This window comes from Brachyistius frenatus, unplaced genomic scaffold, assembly GCF_029030835.1.
Source record: "Brachyistius frenatus isolate BFR_SWC_R1_liver_20210118 unplaced genomic scaffold, ASM2903083v1 Contig_3, whole genome shotgun sequence".
Lineage (NCBI taxonomy): Eukaryota > Metazoa > Chordata > Actinopteri > Embiotocidae > Brachyistius > Brachyistius frenatus.
In genome coordinates, this window is record NW_027210602.1 from 8,775,220 (window position 1) to 8,794,232 (window position 19,013).

Consider the following 19,013-nt stretch of genomic DNA (forward strand, 5'->3'; position numbering starts at 1 on the left):
ATTTCAGTTTTTTTCTGATTCAATTAGAGTTTACATTTAATATTTAGCATTTTTGAGGTTTTACCTCTCCATTAATATTGTTATTGCAGCAGTGGCTTGTTAATGAATACATTCCATAACAGCAGTGTATTGGTTGTTTTCCTGATCCACATGTAAAAACATGGCATTTAAATATAAACTGACAAACATAATGTGACAGACACTGATGTGACATGAATGACATGAGCAAAACCTGCATCAGCCTTTTGTCATTGTCCTGCTCAGTGTGGGAAAAACATATATATTTCCATAGTCTGATAAATGACCCTGATGCCATCAGGATTGTTTGATCAAATAATGATGCATACGTTAGAAATGTACCAGGCAGGGAGGTTTTAATAAAATATTGTACTGGCTTCAAACCGCTCTGCTTTGTATTAGCCTATTTCACATATCTCATTGTATGCTGCTAGATCTTCTATGCTGTACCTAGTTATGTGTGGACTTTACTTCCAGCCAGGCACATTTTTTATTGCCAGCTGATTGTCGCTGTATTTGTGAATGACCTGGGAAAGACATAAACCATTTACAAGTCTCTTAATCCAACATGTGTCATGATATCAAATATCCCCTCTGTTGAAGTAAAGTCATTGGATGTGAGTCAGTAGTTTAATTGCGTAATACATTAACATTGAGGAGTTATATCAGGCCTAATTCATTTCCATAGTTATATAAACTCAGAGGAAATAATGAGTTACATTATTTTGTATTTTATCTGACTGACTGTGAAGGATACAACAGTCATAGTTACTGACATGAAGAATAGTTCAAGTGCAATATTCAGTAACTCCTTCCGAATAACTCATTATATATTCTCTTCAATTTAGACACTGTCAGAACAGGATTTCAGCAACAACAAAAAAAAACAACAAAAAAACTTTAAAAAGTACTTGTACAAAGAAGTTATAGGCCTCTAGTGAAAGCTTCATTTCCATTCTGTATCCGGTTATTTAAATGAGGACAATTTGCAAGTCAGGTTTGAAGCTGCACCCATTCACATGTAAATACTGGACGAGAAAAACAAGCAGCTCTGCAGTTCTTCAGTCCACCTGGACTTCTGCCAGTTCAGGCCACCTAAGTCCATTCAACCCTCAATAATTATGAATCATGTGATTTATTTCTTTTTTTCTCCTTTGTTGTAAATGAACAAGGGAATGTTTAACTTGTAGCTCCACCCTATCAAGCTGCAGCGTGTAGAGGAGCCGCTGAGTTCTCCTCTCAGCTGCTCTGGTCACAGGAGAAACATTTTTTCCCTCCGTGGCAGTCGTAGCCTTGGGAGCTGTTTCCATTCACGAATAGGGGGAGAAGGTTTTGGGCTCATGGAGGAGGACTCAATGGCTGTGCGCGGAACTTGAATCCAGGTCAGACTTCGCTATCTCAAGTGAAATGTAAAACAGGAGGCGGCAACAGGTGAAGCGTGAACACAAGCTGTGATAACGCCCGGCCAGCGGGAAGCCGTCAGACACTTCTCTCACTTGGCCGCTATTAAATCGACGCTCGAATTTCCAGCAGGCGCAGAGAGAAGAGCTGCACTTCTCACTTTCACTTCATGGCTCATCCTGTCGTCCCCATCGCGCTGCTGGCGTTTGGATTTATTGCAATCCTGCTCCTCACCATCCCCACCGATGACGTCCAGGAGGTACCGGGGTTCATGGTAAGGTCGGTTCAACTGGGTATTTTTGGATCAGTGTTTTAAGTTGTTGGGATGGTGTGTAACCAAAGCTCCGCTGAGCCTAACCCTAACCGGGAGAGAAAAAAAACAAATGTGTTAGGCTAAAGGATTCTGTGACATACTAAGTGGATCAAGTTGTGTAGGTTAGTGGTTGTCCCCATTGAGTTCGGTTACATCCTGTCATATCTTCAGAAATCACTGGGTAGTTTAATATTCTCTTCTCAGCCTTTGATCCTGAACTGCTAATATAAAAGCCCAGTAGTGACAATAATAAATAAGATATCTTATTTTCACCCTCTAAAACCACCTGCTGCAGGGACAGCGGAGCACTTTCTCCAAAAGACTCCTCCAGCTCCGCTGTCACAAGGACAGATACAGGACATCATTCCTGATACAGGAGATCATTCCTGATACAGGAGATCATTCCTGATACAGGAGATCACTCCTGATACAGGAGATCATTCCTGATACAGGAGATCACTCCTGATACAGGAGATCACTCCTGATACAGGAGATCATTCCTGCCGACCGCAATAAGACTGTACAATAACTCACCTCTGGCAAAATCCATCACACAACAATAACACTGTTGTCTGTGTTCTTGGTTGTTTGTATATAATATATATAGGTATATACTGTACTGTATATACTGTGCATTTTATATTTTTACTGCTATTTTATTGCTTTCTATTATTCTATTATTATCTTATTGCTTCCTGTATGCTGCTGTAGCGAAAACATTTCCCCTCAGGGATTAATAAAGTAACTACCTTACCTACCTAACCTTATTCATCTGTCACATATTTATAGGGAGCCCAGGATGTGTAATGGGAAAAGACTCATCTGTTCACGACTGTATAATCTGTGGGCTCAAATTAATAATTTTGACACTCGGTGTTTTCCGTTATGCCTTGCATATATCTTTCACACTCCCTATGGATTGCTTGGATTTATTTAGGTTGAATTTAGATGTCAGACTATTGTATCACAGCATCACCCCCGGGGGACAGGAAATAGCTAGATGAATAGTAGTTACTGGATGGGTTTGAATTATATAGTGGATTTTAAATTCTATTTTGAAAAGAAAATTCCATTTCAAACTTGTTTTTAAATTCTGAGGCAGCAGAAAAGGCACACCACTATTTAAAAAAGGCACATGTCTGATTCGGGTGAGACGTATAAAGACCCTGTGGAGGACGGTCCCGTTGACTTTCAGTGTAGTGTGGCGAGGCTTCTGTTTTGAAAGGTCGATACTGCGTCCAGTTGTGACACTCAAACTCCTTATAACCAGAGGACTGCTGGAGATCCTCTCCTCAAATGCAGGTCACATACTACCCTTGTGATGGGGATCAGCATCAGCCCGTTTTAGATAACACAAAACATGGCGTAGTCGTAGGTAGAGTGGCGGTGGAGTTTAATGTGCTCGGCTCCCAGACCAGTGAAGGTCAGTGGCAAAAATATATTGACAAATAGAAAAACCAACAAACAACAAAAGCTAACCATTTGCGAGAAGAAAAAACAAACTTTAAACCAACAACGTATAATAATAAGTAAACAGTATCGCAACAAAGTCGCTGTTACCTTATCTGTCACCACACTGGCACTGACACCTCCACCCTGGGGAGGCCCTTTTAATTGCAGAAAGCCCCTCCCACCAGGCTAATTGATTATGTAACAGACACAATTGTGCAGATTTCGCAACCCTGAGGTTGACCCATATCTGCTTACTGCAGAAAAACAAAACATACATTTTTTTTTTTAATTTAATCCTCACCCAAACTCAACCAATAGCTCTAGATAAACCTATTGTTACATTAAAAATGGTACTTTTAATAAATCGTAACCGCATCCTAATGCTGTCATCTCATTGCCCACGACTACAATCTTATGAAACAGCTGATTAGCCTCAGCCTCAGTTTGAATGGAAGCTCTGGGAAGTGTGCACCCTTGGCAATCTGCCAGGAAGGCTAAAACGACTGTAGACTTCTCCCAGCGGAGTACTTTGTCTGCAGTGTGAATGAACCCCGTGTGTGTGTGTGTGTGTGTGTGTCCTCGACCGCTCCTCACGTGGTCAGTTACAGGGCCGCTCCGTCACCATCCTCTGAAATCTCGTTTTTAAAATCACTTTTAACTTGTGGCTTTTTATTGATCCACAGTATTTGGTGTAAATGTTTAAGTCTCAGTAGTTTTGGTCACCTTCTTCATTTCCCTGCAGGCTCGGATCTCCCACTATATAAAAAAGTTTAGCTGCCGTTAAAAGCAAGTAACTGATATCATTGCTTTTGTTACAAGCTGGGCTGGTTGAATGTGTGCCCATGAACTGTATCAATAACAATTGTAAGTCCATAAAGTCAAATGATAAAGTACATGGAATTTGGATTTATAACATTTCATTATTAAAAACAAAACTGAAAAAAAAACTACGTACATGTTTAGTTCCCGCTCCTTGTCGGCCAAAGTCTCAGGTAACAAAGAGAACAAACATATCCATGATGTATTATAAAGCCGCTAGAGGAGTTCTAATCCTAAATGATGTCTCGTAACGCCCAAACTGCTGTAAAGTTTTAATATATGTCACTGGAGGATTAAATTAATATGTCGTCTTTTACATTTCATGTTTTTCACTCTTTGCGGCTTTGGTTTGAAATGAAATATACAGCAGAAATAAATAAAGGAATTCTTATTATTCCAATACCTAAATTAGGAACGTGGACTCAAACTGCTGTAGAATGTTGATCTATGATGGAGCACAAAGTGACCAAGACCATTGGAAAGTGACTTCAACAAGTAGCAAACACACAACCGAGAGAAGACTGATTGTATCTGAAGAAGAAATAGAACAAAATCAGAATCAGATCCAAACTAAATCACCTTTAATTATAGAGCAGTTTAGCCTCAACGTGGACACGGAAATCGAGGCAATGACAAAGAGGCTTGAAGCACTGACAGCCATGCTTCATGAAAGCAGCAGCAGCACCGAGGAAATGGACAAGGAGCTCTCCAGCAGAGGTGGGGGACGTCCAGGAACAGCTCCAGCCCCAGGGGTCTGCTGCTCCTGCTTCTGTTCAGCCAAGACCACCACAAATAATTCTAAAGAGATTGACTATCTGAAACAGAAGATGGAGAATCATAAAAGATGTCTGCAAAGGGCCATTCACAGTCTCCAGGAGGAGCAAAAAATGAGAGAAATGGTAGAGACCAACAGAAACTTCCATATTCAGTATTTAGTTTGGTTTTAAAGGTTAGGGTGTTTCAGCAGATTTTGTCTGGGCACTCCAGTTTCCTCCCACAAACAACTGGTATGGTATAAATGTACACAGTCATAGTTTGAGGGTGTCAACCACGAAGGAACAACGCCAATATATTCTTTAATCCTGCATACTCTCTGTAGCTGTAACTTTGTTGAGAATTAAGCATTTCTGAGAGTGTCTCGGTAGCTCAATGATTACTGTGCAGCTGTATAACTGCAACGTCCCCCAATTCTAGCCAGAGACCTGTGTTACACGTAAGAGTTGCTCTGTCACCCAAGATAGCCTGTCTTGTTTTTTTACAGGTCCCGTTTATATCTGGCCTTAAATAGCCCAGCTGAAGAGATGCTGCGGTGTATTTAAGGGGGAAAAAGTTCACCTCTAAAGTCCCATGACACAATAAAAAGCCAAATCCAAATAAATTAATAATCCTTCATAATTATTTCAAATCTGTCTGTGTTGCTGATAAAATCTCTAGTTTATTTATGAATTCCTAAGCAATGAAAATTCTATCCATGTACATGGTAATTTATCCAACTACAACCACTCATGGCAGCGTACTAAAATGTATGTTTGATGTTAATTGGCTACTTACTGGCATATTTGGTATTATACACAACCTGTTAATAAATAAGACAGTGAAATAATATGTGTTCACTATTGCTAGAACAGAGTGACGTTGTAATTATATTTATTTTAAAACATGGAAAATGTGACACTGCACCAGAGTGTTGTTTTAGCATTCGGAGCAGGATTTTTACACAGGTCAGCTCCAGCTCCGGTTCCCTCTGCTTCCTCATTTTTCTGTCACCAGCTACATATCCCACAGTTCCTTTTACGGTGTAATGCATCTGCCCTTTCACTGACTAGCAATGTGGGAGACCAGTCACAAAAAAACAGTCACCATAGGGATTTTGGAACATTTTGCAGAGAGACAAGCGCAACAGTTCCAGTAGTGCATCAAATGAAAGGACAAAGCAGACCATTAGAGCTCTGCATGTTATTGGTCAGTGTTAGAGCGAGTCCTCACAGCTGACTGCACAGCAGTAATGAGGAAATATTATGAGGAACAATGAGAAACATGTCCACTTAATGTTACTGTTCACCTGTGGTACTGGTTTGAGAGGCTGTGTTTGCAAGTGCATGACTCTCAAAGGATGTGCAGCTGCCTCTATTTCTGCAAGTGGATTGTGTGTGTATGTGTGTGTTGTCTTTGTCTACTGGATTGGCAGTCACATGCCTTTTTGCAAGGCTTTATTTCAACACACTCTCTCCCAGTTTCTGAAGTTGTAGTGATTTGTGATTTATCTTTTGATAATGAGCAGTGTAAATTTTACTTCCAAGATGTTCATGGACACAAAACAGAACAGAATGTTTTAAGTGACATTGATGGCAAAAATGTCTCATGAAATCCCATTTTGTCAATAATTTTTTCAGTCAAATTCAAATACATATAAAGGTGAATTTGTGCCACATTAAAATGTCTTAAAGTTCTGACTGTCTGTCCTCCACAAATGTGCACTTGTGATTTAATGCCCAAAATGCTGTCTTTGAAGATCAGCATTACCAGTTAACCTACTTTGCTGCCAGATGCCTTCCAGATACATAAATTAAGGTCAGACATCCACGACCGTAAAAGGTTTTCATGATGTGAAGTGGACTCCCCCCTTTTCAAAGCTCTCGCCACAAGGATCTTTTGACAAAGTTTTGCTGTCTACTCACTGTTCTTTACGTCGTCCTCTTCTCTCTGCAGTACGGGATCGTGGTGGATGCTGGATCTTCTCACACAGCTTTGCTCATATACAAGTGGCCAGCAGACAAGTATAATGGGACAGGCGTGGTCACCCAGCATAGTGAATGTCATGTTAAGGGTAAGTATCAGCATTTTCGCTAACAAAGACCAATGCTTTCCATTTCAAACACTACTGGACTGGAGTACAAGGTGTGATAAAAAAAAAAAAAAAAATCTCAGAGACTGTTCCTGTTGTGTGCCAATGGAGCACTTCACACTGATGTGCAGGGAGCAGAGGGAAGCAATAACCTTTGTGACTAAGCACTCCAAATTACGTGGCTTGATCAACATTGTGTTCCACATGTTTTTGTGAGCAGTGGTAGAGCATTTGTAATTTCACAGTGGACTTCAGCAGAGAGCACACATCGCATTTTGTGTAAATCTTTCGGGGCACAAAAAGGGAGTTACAGGATGCAAAATCGTAGGGGAGGGGCGATTGCCCCGGTGGTCGTGTTCATGTTGGAGAACATGAACACATGTTGTAGATTGCTATTGCTATGTTTTCCCTCATACGCCTTCGAACCTCATAGTAGAACTCTGCGTGGACAGTCTGACACTGTGGGATGAATACACAACCCTGTGAGTGTCAAAGAAAGCCCACCAGACGCACTCCTGACCAGACGCACCTTCTTTTGTCCTGGACTTTGATGTTCTTCCACTCTTGAAACGCAAACACCACTCAAAACACCTTGCCTGCCTCACTGCTTCATTGCTGTAGGTTCTCTGAAGCCTTTCAAGGGTCTCTGTTGCAGATTTCTTGAATTTGACGTAAAATGTTACGCTGAAATTTCAAAATACTCACGTACCAGTGGTCACAACACAGGTGCAGATGTTGCATGTTCTCAACAAGCAAGCAACATGTAACATAACTTGGAATACTTAATCACAAACATTATTGCTCCATGTGCATTATTGTGCTCTGCTGGAACGGTCTCCGAACAGGCAACAGAACATTTCTAAGTAAAAGGGGCTGAAAAAGTCAAAAGAAATGACATTTTCTTTTCAATGGCATCCCATAGGTGCTCCATATTATTATGTCACAGCAATGGTAGGGTCATTCTAAGATTTTGATTTTCTCTTCTGGTTTGCATTGAAAAATCCTTTCCAATACAAGTTCAACTACACCATTGTAGCCCCAAGAAAAACAGACCTCAACCTTAACGTTCCCACCTTCATGCTCTACTGTGCCCTTGGTCCAATCTCTACACTAAGTTACTCCAATCAGGACTCTGAAAATAACACATCTCTCAAGCTGCTCTCATTCTGCACGTGTTCTCTTCTTAATCCTTGCTGTCTTATTCTCTGAGCCTATGAATGGTTTCCTCTGTATCACTCTCTCTCTCTCACTGAACCCACACCGGTTGATCCTATTTGGAGTTGTATCTGGTAATTCTGGTTGATCTCTGAAACAATCCTCGCCGCTGTTTCTTCTGGATTTGACTCACAATTATGCCGCGTAATCTGTGGCTTTTATTACCGGATATGCTTGTGTGCCCCCATTGTCAGCCACAAATCCTCCATTTTATAACAACTGTGGAGGAAGATGGAGTTTTTTTGCTGATCTGATTGGCTGAGGGGTCTTTGTGCAAACAAAAGTAGCATATACCTAAGCCTGACCACAATTATGCCAGCTGACCGCAATTTATTCACATAATCATTACAATGGTTTCCAATTATCTGAATAGAAACAGCTGACTTAAACGAACAGAAATGTCATATTTCCATCTCTATTTCCACATAATTTTCCACTGTTATGTTTGACTGGTGTTATCTCATAGCACCCCCTATTTGCACTGCGGTTTAATAGCACACGAGTGGCGAATTAGTGCCACTGACTGTTTATCCCGAAGTGATAAACATCTAGCATTTAATAGACCACATTTTGATGAGCCTCTATTGACATTAACATCATGTATTTAGTTGCAAAGCCAAACACCACGGCCATTCCATGGCGCAGTATACGTCCTCATTGGTTCATTTTCAATATTTACTGACAGTTAGGTCGAGTCTTTGTAGTCGTGACAGGTGTCATCAACTGGCATCATGATAACACTTTGTGTTAAAACAGCCAGCGGTTTTTATTGTGAACCTGAGAACATGAATCTACAAGTTGATAACGCCATCAGGCTGTTTTTTTTTTTTAACCTGATCATCTCTCACTCAGGTGGGGGGATCTCGAGCTATGCGGGCCAACGAGGAGCTGCAGGGCAGAGCTTAGAGGCATGTCTGGGCCAGGCGGTGAACGACATCCCTAAAGACAGACACCAGGTCACACCAGTGTACCTGGGAGCCACCGCTGGCATGAGGCTTCTGCAGTGAGTCAGTGTGTATCTGTCTGTCTGTGTGTGTTTGTTTAGTTTTGTTTCTATTAAGGATGAGCAATGTCTACCAAACGTCATGCCGTCTAACGGCGTCAACGGTGTCAAGACAATGACAGTGCTGGCTTCTTTGTCAGTTCACATTAATACATTACTGAAGATTCAAAGATTCAAACCCTGTCCCCCGCTTCACCCTTGAACAGCTATCAGACACCTTAATGCTACTTGGAATTAATTACAGATCATTCATGTCACTACAATCAGCAAAACGTATCTACACAAAATTCAGGAACTCGTATTTGCTAGAAGGACTTCATCATTTATCCATGCATACTATAACCCATAATGTGGATCATAGTATGCATGAACAACTGCATTCACAGAACATACCGTCTAGATAGCAGTCACCACTGTTACAACCAGCTTTCTCATTCTCATTTTGTTAAATGCCCTTTGCTTTGACTTCTCTCATTTCTGTAAGTGTTCATGTTTTTTATTTATTTGTTTATTTACGTGACGTTACATGTGTTCATTTGCATATGGAGCGAGGAAGTGAGGTCCGATCACAAGCGGCTACACGAGACGCATGTCTGCTGAACCATGGCACTCTCGTCCGGGGGGGGGGGAACTTATGACACTAAAATGCCCCAAAACTCTGAGCTGCGTCTGATTCACTTTAGCCAAATAATGCTGCGTTCAGGGGAGGTCAGAAAATATGTTTTGAGTGTTTGTTTGTAGGTAAATCTCTGCATGCACAGCTGCTGAGTGTGCCCCGCATGATGCCATCATGATAACTGCCCCCAACTTCCGTGTGACTTTGTTATTCTTTTTCATTCTTCATCTTCATTTGATTCCATTTCCTAGTTTGATACTTAGACTGTCTTAAGCTGTTCTTTTTATACAGAAATTAAACTAAAATTTGTATCCATAGTGAATATAAATTAAAGGGATGCATGATGTATTGGTTATTCTCCAGTATTTTCAATAAACAGGTGATTATTTTCAGTTGTGTTTGTCCAAGGACGCGTCGGTATGAAGCAAATAGCCTTGCTCAACAACTGTAGCAATCCCCATTATGCCAAGAAATGCTCTACTAAGTACGGAGAATCAACAGAGCATCATGATTCAAAGACATGAAAGTCAGTCAGTTTGGAAAATTTCAAGAAGTTTGAAAGTTTCTTCAAGGGCAGTCACAAAAGCTGTCAAACGCTGCAATAAAACTGTCTTTCATGACGACAGCCTCAGAAAGGACAACGGAGACTTCCCTCTGCTGCAGAGGAGAAGTTAATTAGAGTCACCAGCCTCAGAAATAGCAAAGTAACAGCGCCTCAGTTTATGACTGCTTTGAGGAGGCTGTTTGAATCAGACCATCATGGTTGAACTGTTGCAAAGAAACCACTAAGGGAGACCAAGAGGAAGAAGAGAACTGCTCTTAACCACGAAACAAAAGAAATGCACAATATACTCGTGCTGGGTGGTATGACCACATTTTTGATATATAACTATATATTTAAGATTGTGTGTTGTAACCCTGTTTTGTTTTTGTTTTGCATGACTCGTGTTGCAAATGCAAAGCTGCAAAGCAGATTTTACCCTTTCACCACAATAGGGAGCTGAGAATAGTTTAGATGTATTCAAATGAGTATGTGTGGTTGAACTATGTGAATATGCTGCAGAAAATAGCTACCCAGTCACTCAGTCGGAGGTGCGTATGTAAACCATTTGTCCAATGCAAACGTATCTAAAAGTAATTTTTCTCTTTGATCCTCTGCACTTATGAAATGTTGGCACAGATGTAACTCCATACAATGTACATGAAAATACCTGATTTAAACGTTTATCCTGTTTAATCTGTTTCTGTTTTTCTTTTGACTAGTATGAGCATAAATGTGTGTTTAAAGACTGTAGTTTTATATGTTATAGAACATCATAACTTAATAGCAATATGACTACTAAACAGTTTAGAATGAGCCAAAGTAAATGGTCTGTACTTTTATAGCACTTTATCACCTTTGCGCTTTCAGAGCGCTTTACAGTTTCCCATTTAATCATTCACACACACATGGAGCTCAGCTGCCAATGCAATGTGCTCGCCATCAGGAATACACTCACACACCAATGGTACGCCATCAGGAGCAACTTGGGATCAGTGTCTTGCCCGAGGATATTCGGCATGTGGACAGAAGGAACTGGGGATCAAACCACCAACCTTTTGATTAGTGGACAACCCAATCTACTGTGTTTTTTACTCCACAGGAATGGAGTTGTCCTTATACTGCCGCCCAGAGAAATCTTTGTGGACTGATCTGATTGACATGTTGAGGGGGAATAGGGCATGCATTTAAGCCCTTGATGTGACAAGAGTCTTAAAAGTTTTTAGAGATGGTAAAGACAAATTGCAGCATGGAAAGGTTCTTGTCATTTAAACAATTCAAGGAACTATTTAAGGATCAAAAGATGGAGATGTAGCCGGCCATATCGGGTCCTGCAGGCAAACACATGTAACTGATTTTACTGTGGCATCTCTATGAAAGACACCCTGGAGTTTTACAGTTTAGTGGTCCAGCGTGAAACATAAAGTTTAAATTGGTAAAACATTTAGAAATAAGCAAGTTTTGTAAAAATCACAATTAAGTATTCATGTTTCTTCTTCTTGATGAAAGCTGTAAACATTTTTGTAAAATGACATTCTTTTTTTTTTTCAGTCTTTCCAGCCCGGAGCAGTCAGCTGAGATTCTGGAAGAAGTGGGCCACATAATCCAGTCGTACCCTTTTGACTACCGGGGAGCAACCATACTGAAAGGTCAGGAGGAGGGAGCGTACGGCTGGGTCACCGTCAACTATCTCTTAGAGAACTTCATTAAGGTAACCCACACTTCAATGAGGAGTATCAGAAGGTTTTAATCAGAAGGAATTTGTACTTTCGTCAAATGACATTTAGAAATCTTCAATTTAGAGCAGAAAAGGGCTGATGAGGGCAGTTGAGCAGGGCCATGAAGCAACTTAATATGACAAAGAGTCACTGCTTCAACTGAGGATATTTTGGATGAACTCAAACCTGAAATTCCGATTTAGTTTTTCCCATTTTTTTCATTGCAGTATGGTTTTGTGGGGCGCTGGTTAAGCCCCGGAAGACCCACAGTGGGAGCGCTTGATTTCGGCGGGGCGTCCACCCAGATAACATTTGCTACTCTGGAGGAAGTAGAGGACAAACAAGACGCGATGAAGCTGCGTCTCTATGGCCAGGACTACTCTCTGTACACACACAGCTTCCTCTGCTATGGGCAGGACCAGTTCCTCAAGAGACTGCTGGCTCTCATCGTGATGGTAGTGTAACATGCTGCATTCACACTCACTGAAAGCAAAATGAAACATCCACCACATCATGACTGTTGTCAGGATATTGTGCCAAAGATTATTAACTCATCTTCCGGCATTTAAAACAAATTATATCCAGACTTTCTAGTTAAGATGTAGCACGACTCCACTACAGCTTTAAGTGAGACAAAAATATAAATGAACATATTACTTTGTAATTGTATACATGTGTGATTCAATTATAGATAGATGGATAGATAGATGGATAGATAGATAGATAGATAGATAGATAGATAGATAGATAGATAGATAGATAGATAGATAGATAGACAGACAGACAGACAGACAGACAGACAGACAGACAGACAGACAGACAGACAGACAGACAGACAGACAGACAGACAGACAGACAGACAGACAGACAGACAGACAGACAGACAGACAGACAGACAGATAGATAGATAGATAGATAGATAGATAGATAGATAGATAGATAGATAGATAGATAGATAGATCACAAGGGGAATTTTTGTTTTTTTCGCTACAGCAGCAATATAGGTACAGGAAAGCAATAAAATAACAGTAAAATATTAAATATAAAAATGCACAGTATATACAATAAATAGAATAAAATAGAATAATTAAATTAAAACTTTACACGATACAACACAGGTTTTACACAACTTAAGAAAACAAAATAAATAAGAGGGAAAAATGAAAACTAATAAATAAGTAATTAAAAAAAAGTAATTTTGATTTAACCCTCTGGGGTCTCTCCAGTTGTGAATGTCTGGAAAAGTATTTAGCTGATACTGATGTTTATTAAGTGGAGGCCTTGGGTTACAAGTTTAAAGAGACCAAACACACCGACAATTTTTCTATTCAAATTGCAGTTTTGCATATTAACTTGTTTTATCATATCATGTGACATTACAGTAGCACACATATTCAAGATGCTCAGGTTGTGCTGAAAAAATGTGAGTCACCTGCTTGTATCTTACAATATTGAATTTATATATTATTTTTTTTTACAAAGTAAGAGATTAGAAGCTAAAACCCCAGAGGGTTAAAAACAATACTGTTTTTGAGGAAACCGTATTTTTTATTAGGGAGAAGAAGGAAGCAGATACACAGTACAAAAGCTGATAGTGAACATCTTTTAGTTTCTGGTCTGATTGATCAAAGTGATCTCTAAAAGCTAATGAAACTTTGTCGAATTTACCCTCCTGCCCTTTAAGTATAAATCGTATTTACTTTTATTCTTAGTGATCACTTCTCTTATCCAGCCTGTATGGACAACAACAACAAAAAATCACCTTTGTGCTGGCAGTCTGACAAATGTTATCACGTTGTTTTAATTTTCACTACATCGGAATCTTTTAACACCAAAATCTGTAAATCAACACTTGTAACAAATACCTTTTGATAAAGTTTGAAAGGTATTTCTCCAGTAAGTTGACAAACTAATACAACTCCAAAACGTGTGCATCAATGATGCTTTAGAGATGCTATTGTTGGGACCAGTGCATTCTATGAAACACCTTTCATTGTTTTGCAGAACTGAGAAAAAAAAAAGGAACGCTAGAGAGCTCTCTTCCTCTCTTCCTCTCTCAGCTTCTAATTCCCCCCCAAGTGGATCTTCTGGGGGATTTTTGCAGAGCACGATGATGTAGTGCAATACTTTTTTTTTTTACCAAAGCTGTGCACTTCAGACATTTTCAGTGCTGTAGTGAAGCAAAACATATGTCTTTATGTAATTTTGATTTATAGTTTTTAACATCATGGAGGTATCTGATTGTAAACTCACACACATTTATAATAGGTTGCATGAAAACAATTCCCGAAATGAGTAAACACACGCGTGGATGCATTAACAAACATTTTGTATAAAGATCCTTTAAAGTTTCTTATCAAAGAGGTGATGAACTAACTTACTGAGCAGGATATTTTACAATTTAGTGCACTCTGGTGGACAAAAGTATACAACACAATATTTTTGGGCCTTTTACTGCAGTGCCATGTTTCTTATAAAACAACATATTGATGCATCATAAACTAAACTCTTCCAATACAATTTGACAGTTTAATACTGTCTTGGTTCTAATTATTGTATTATTGAAGACAACATTTTACAATCATTGTCTCAACCCTCTCTCTATGTCTCCGTCTGTCTCTCTCAGTCTCAGGGTTACTCGGGGTCAATCACTCACCCCTGCTACCCTGCAAGCCACAGCAGGATATTAAAGCTGAACAGCATATTCGACTCCCCGTGCACAGCCAAGTACAAACCCAGCTCCTACGACCCTCAGGCCACTGTGACAGTACATGGCAGTGGACACTACGACCAGTGTCTGGGTAACGTGTCCAAGCTCTTCTCCTTCGACAGCTGTCCCTTCTCCCAGTGCTCCTTCGACAAAGTCTTCCAACCAAATGTCACCGGAAGCTTCATGGTAAGAAAAGCAGGAGGAAACACACTGGTGCCATTACACACTAAAGGTCAGCCTGTAGACAAAAGATCCTGGCACACCTTTTTTTTTTTTTTTTTTTTTTTTTTTTACCAATTTTTTTCAAATTTGCAACCTGTATTTCACACTAATAAAAATACTAGAGATGCTTAGATTTGGATCAGCGGTAATCTAAACTTAAAAATGAAATGTTTGAGCAGAATGAGCTCATTCCCTCTCTGGGGAGTTAGATGAGAGCTGTGTTTTTACTCTCATGTCCATCTGTCAAATATACAGAGAGCAGCAGTCAGTTCATTTTGCATAGCACAAACTCTGAAAACGGGTAAACAGCACACCTGCTACTGTATGTCCAACGCTCACGAAATCTACTAAACATAATGTAAGTAGCACATTACATCATGTTTGTTTACCATAACTGACTTGTAACAATGCCAAACTGCTGTTTTAAGACAGTTATCTGTCCGGATATCTTGACTGGGATCAGTTGCCAGGCAACCAGCGAAGACTAATGGACATTTTTTTTTGTTTCCAGCTGATAATAAATCCACCACATAACCCCCCTGTGGACGAGTCCTACATTAAAAATGTACTCAAGCACATGTATTATGTACACAAATGTCAAAATAAAAAGAAGGACCCATTCAACCATGTAAATCAGGGAAAATATGCACATCAGGGTGGTGCGTCAAAAGAATGTAGCCTACTGATAGAGGCTTTATGTCTTCTCATGCAAAGTAACTGCTGTACATCTTTCTTATGGATGTAACGGAGGACAAGTTTTCATTCTGAAATGTAGTGTAGGATTACCACGTGTCCCTCTTCATGTGGCACTGCACAGCACTTTTTATCCCTTGTCCTGTGTCCCACATATGGAGATGATGTCCCACATTTGATTGGCTCTAGTTTTCAAACAGCAGCACTGCAGGACAGACGCTTTTCTAAAACCTGGAAATTCAACTACAACAAAAACATTCCCTCTGAAACCAAAAGACAATTGCCAGACAGATGAAGAAACAGTAGCTGAAATAACTGTTCAGTACTCACAACCCAGGTCTGCCGACCATGGTGGTAAGCTCGGACACATGACACCATTTACAATTAAACTTTAGCTTCTTTTTACTGTATTTACTTCACGTTGTGGTTCGGAAAGTTGCAGTCAAATACAATATATCTGTTTAGTCCTTCACATGCTAAAGGCCTAACCAGTAAACCGCAAAATACATTTTTTTCTTATGTTATAAGTTGGATATACGTATGAAAGTTTTAGACTACCTCTCAGCATTGGTACGTGTCCCACATCATCCCACACAAACCTACTCTTTGTACCACATTTGTTTTGTTGGAATCTCAGCACCCTATGGATGATATTTAGAAAGTCTCTCTTCAAAGCACCTTTGAATTGTAATTAAACATCTGAATACTGCCCAGAAAATTAAAGAAGCGGTGACAGCTCACAGCAGGCTACACAGCAGATTAAGAACAAGGCCTTACAGTGCAGGGAAAAAAAAGGCTTTATTGTTGTGCGTTATCAAAGTTTCGTATTTTGTCCCCTTTCTCTGTTGCCAGGCGTTCTCTGCTTTCTTCTACACGCACTCCTTCCTGCAGCGAGCCACAGGGATCAGTGTGAGTACTCCGGTACATCTGGAGGAGGCGGCCAAAAGAGTGTGCAGAATGAGTTTCACTCAGGTAATCTTCTTCTCTGTTCATTGATAACATCCAATTCTGGAAGGTCACATATCCAGGCAGGTGAATTGTTTATTGTATTTGATCACATTCTTCCTGCTGTTCCAGATGTCGCTTCTCGCTCCAGAGCTGAAGTCTCGTTTGCAGGACTACTGCGCCCTCTCTGTGTTCGTCAAGATTCTCATGATGAGAGGATACGGCTTTGATGACAAGTCGTTCCCACGCGTTTTGTTCCAGAAGAAGGTGACAGATTCCTCATAAAAAAAATATGACTTTAATGCTTATTTGCTAGTAAATGAAAGAATATGAAATATATTCTTAACGTCGATGTGTTGCTCCTGATCCTGCAGGCTGGAGACACCTCGGTGGGTTGGGCCTTGGGCTACATGCTGAGTTTGAGTAATCTGCTGCCGGCAGAGAGAGTAGGGCTGAGGAAGGGTCTGACCCTGGGGGCGTGGGGAACGCTCCTCTTCCTCTTTGTCCTGCTTCTCGCTGCAGTCCTGCTCTTCGTCCTACTTCGAGCTCATGGCGGAAAGAATAAAGGAGGCAGTGAAAGCACCATCTAGACACTGCAACTAAGCAGCTGGACAGTGGTATGTTTTGGCTGTGTGCTCCAGCACCTAGAGTCTGATACAATTATTAAAGGGCTGAATATGAGTTTGAATTTTAGGGATGTTGACATGTAATGTGCTTTTAATATAGTCCTCCAATCTGAAGCTGTAATGCAGCAGAACAATCATCCTAAACTCAGACAATGCACTGCATATTTACCGACAGCAAAGGGTTTAACACAAAATCAGGAAGTATTATATTTTATGTGTTTACTTAACCAGTTCATTTCTGTAAGCTAAAATGGAAAGATGTGTGTAAAAATGAATACAGCTCCTTCATTTTTTAAGTAATGTGAATGTAAACATGCTCATAATAAATCAGAACTTAAATGTGGAACCCAAAGTGCTGAAGTACAGAGCCAACAGAAGGAGAAATGTGTCCCTGACCAAACACTGTCTAGAACATACCACTCCCTGGAGGCAAGTCTGAATGTAATCTTTTTATTCTTGAAAAGTCAAACCAGTTTCTGGGTAAATGGAATGTAAAATAATTCCGGGTTTTAGATTTTTGCTGAAAGTCAAATATTTTTTTCAGGTGCCAGATTTGAACTTCAGTCAATAATGTGCATATGTGGTGAACAGCAGGTATTTTCATATAAAAATGTTTTGCTGCGAGAACGTTTCTGGGTACGTTGAAGCAGCATCTTAAAAAACTACCACAATGGTTCTTATGATCAAAAACATAATTATTAATATATTTCTCAACAGAAGTTTAGGTTTAGTGCTAAAATTTGAGTATTCACATTGACAATTCAGAAAGATTGATGCATGAAACAAAACTTGAATCAGATCTGCCAAAACACATATACTGACAGACCTTATTGTTATTTTTTTTATTTTTTTTACACAAATGCAGGTTTTAGTTGTGCATTTACTAATTTACTTTAGGAATTTCAAATAGAGGACATATTTTGAATTGATAAAATATCAATTTAAGCCCAGAGTGCACAAAATGCCTACACTACACCCCACGCAGAATAAATTACACCTGCAGGTAATGGAATATAATTCAATCTTTACAGTTTCAGTTGACATGCCGTCTGACAAGTTTTTATTCAGCTCGGTTATAATTTTTTTAATCTGATGGACTGCATTGTATTATATTGTAAAACATACTGTATTTTGCTCCATGAAAATGGTAAAGCCTGCTGTATTGCAATGGATTACATATTAATTGTGTTGCTTTTATTACTCCTATCTCCTGTGCATTATAGTCTTTGGTAAAAACATAAACTCTAGCTGACCTTGCAAAAATGGTTGTGGACATTATGATTGAAGGTTGATGCAGGAACATAGTGTGCAGACATTCCAACAACAATGTGTGTTCATGGAAAAGGGCAAAGGCAACTCTTGACACAGCTGGGCCTGGACTTAATAAGGATTCTCAGAGTAGCAACTCAGTGTCTGAGCGACTTTGTCATGAACTTCTTAAGATGTTTCAGATCCATTAAAGCTCCACATGTTGATTTTTGTTTTGTAGAAAACTAAGAAAGGATTATGACAGTTGATGCAGTCTATGTGTTGCCTTTAACTCTTTCAATCAGTGCACAATGAAAAAAAACTGTGATAGTTGATTAAAAAGATTTTGTATACATTCTGACATTTTCATCAAATGCTAATAAGTTAAGAATTTTCTCTCGTGTTGTTTTCCTTCCTACCCCATAATGAAATAAATTGTTTTTGTTTATTTTTTTTTACGGGGAATCCACTGTATCTGGGTGATTTTATAGCCTAATTATGCGTCCTTAATTGATTCTTTTGGATTACAAGTACCAGAGTGCTTGATTTTACAAAAAAAACGGAACTCGCTCTGATAGCTTCCGGTATCATTGCTTTGCCTTCAGAATAAGAGCTAATATTTGTTTAA

The 19,013-nt window shown here is 39.7% G+C and overlaps 1 protein-coding gene across 1 annotated transcript; it reads left to right on the top strand.

The window, feature by feature from the left end:
- The first annotated feature begins 1,175 nt into the window (after positions 1 to 1,175).
- Positions 1,176 to 18,838, top strand: entpd2b (ectonucleoside triphosphate diphosphohydrolase 2b). The gene is made up of 9 exons (XM_069705526.1): positions 1,176 to 1,693; positions 6,713 to 6,830; positions 8,916 to 9,066; positions 11,775 to 11,934; positions 12,169 to 12,396; positions 14,568 to 14,837; positions 16,419 to 16,538; positions 16,644 to 16,778; positions 16,886 to 18,838. Exons 1-9 carry the CDS (start codon positions 1,589 to 1,591, stop codon positions 17,099 to 17,101), a joined length of 1,503 nt encoding a protein of 500 aa, XP_069561627.1. The 5' UTR covers positions 1,176 to 1,588; the 3' UTR covers positions 17,102 to 18,838.
- The last annotated feature ends 175 nt before the right edge of the window (positions 18,839 to 19,013 follow it).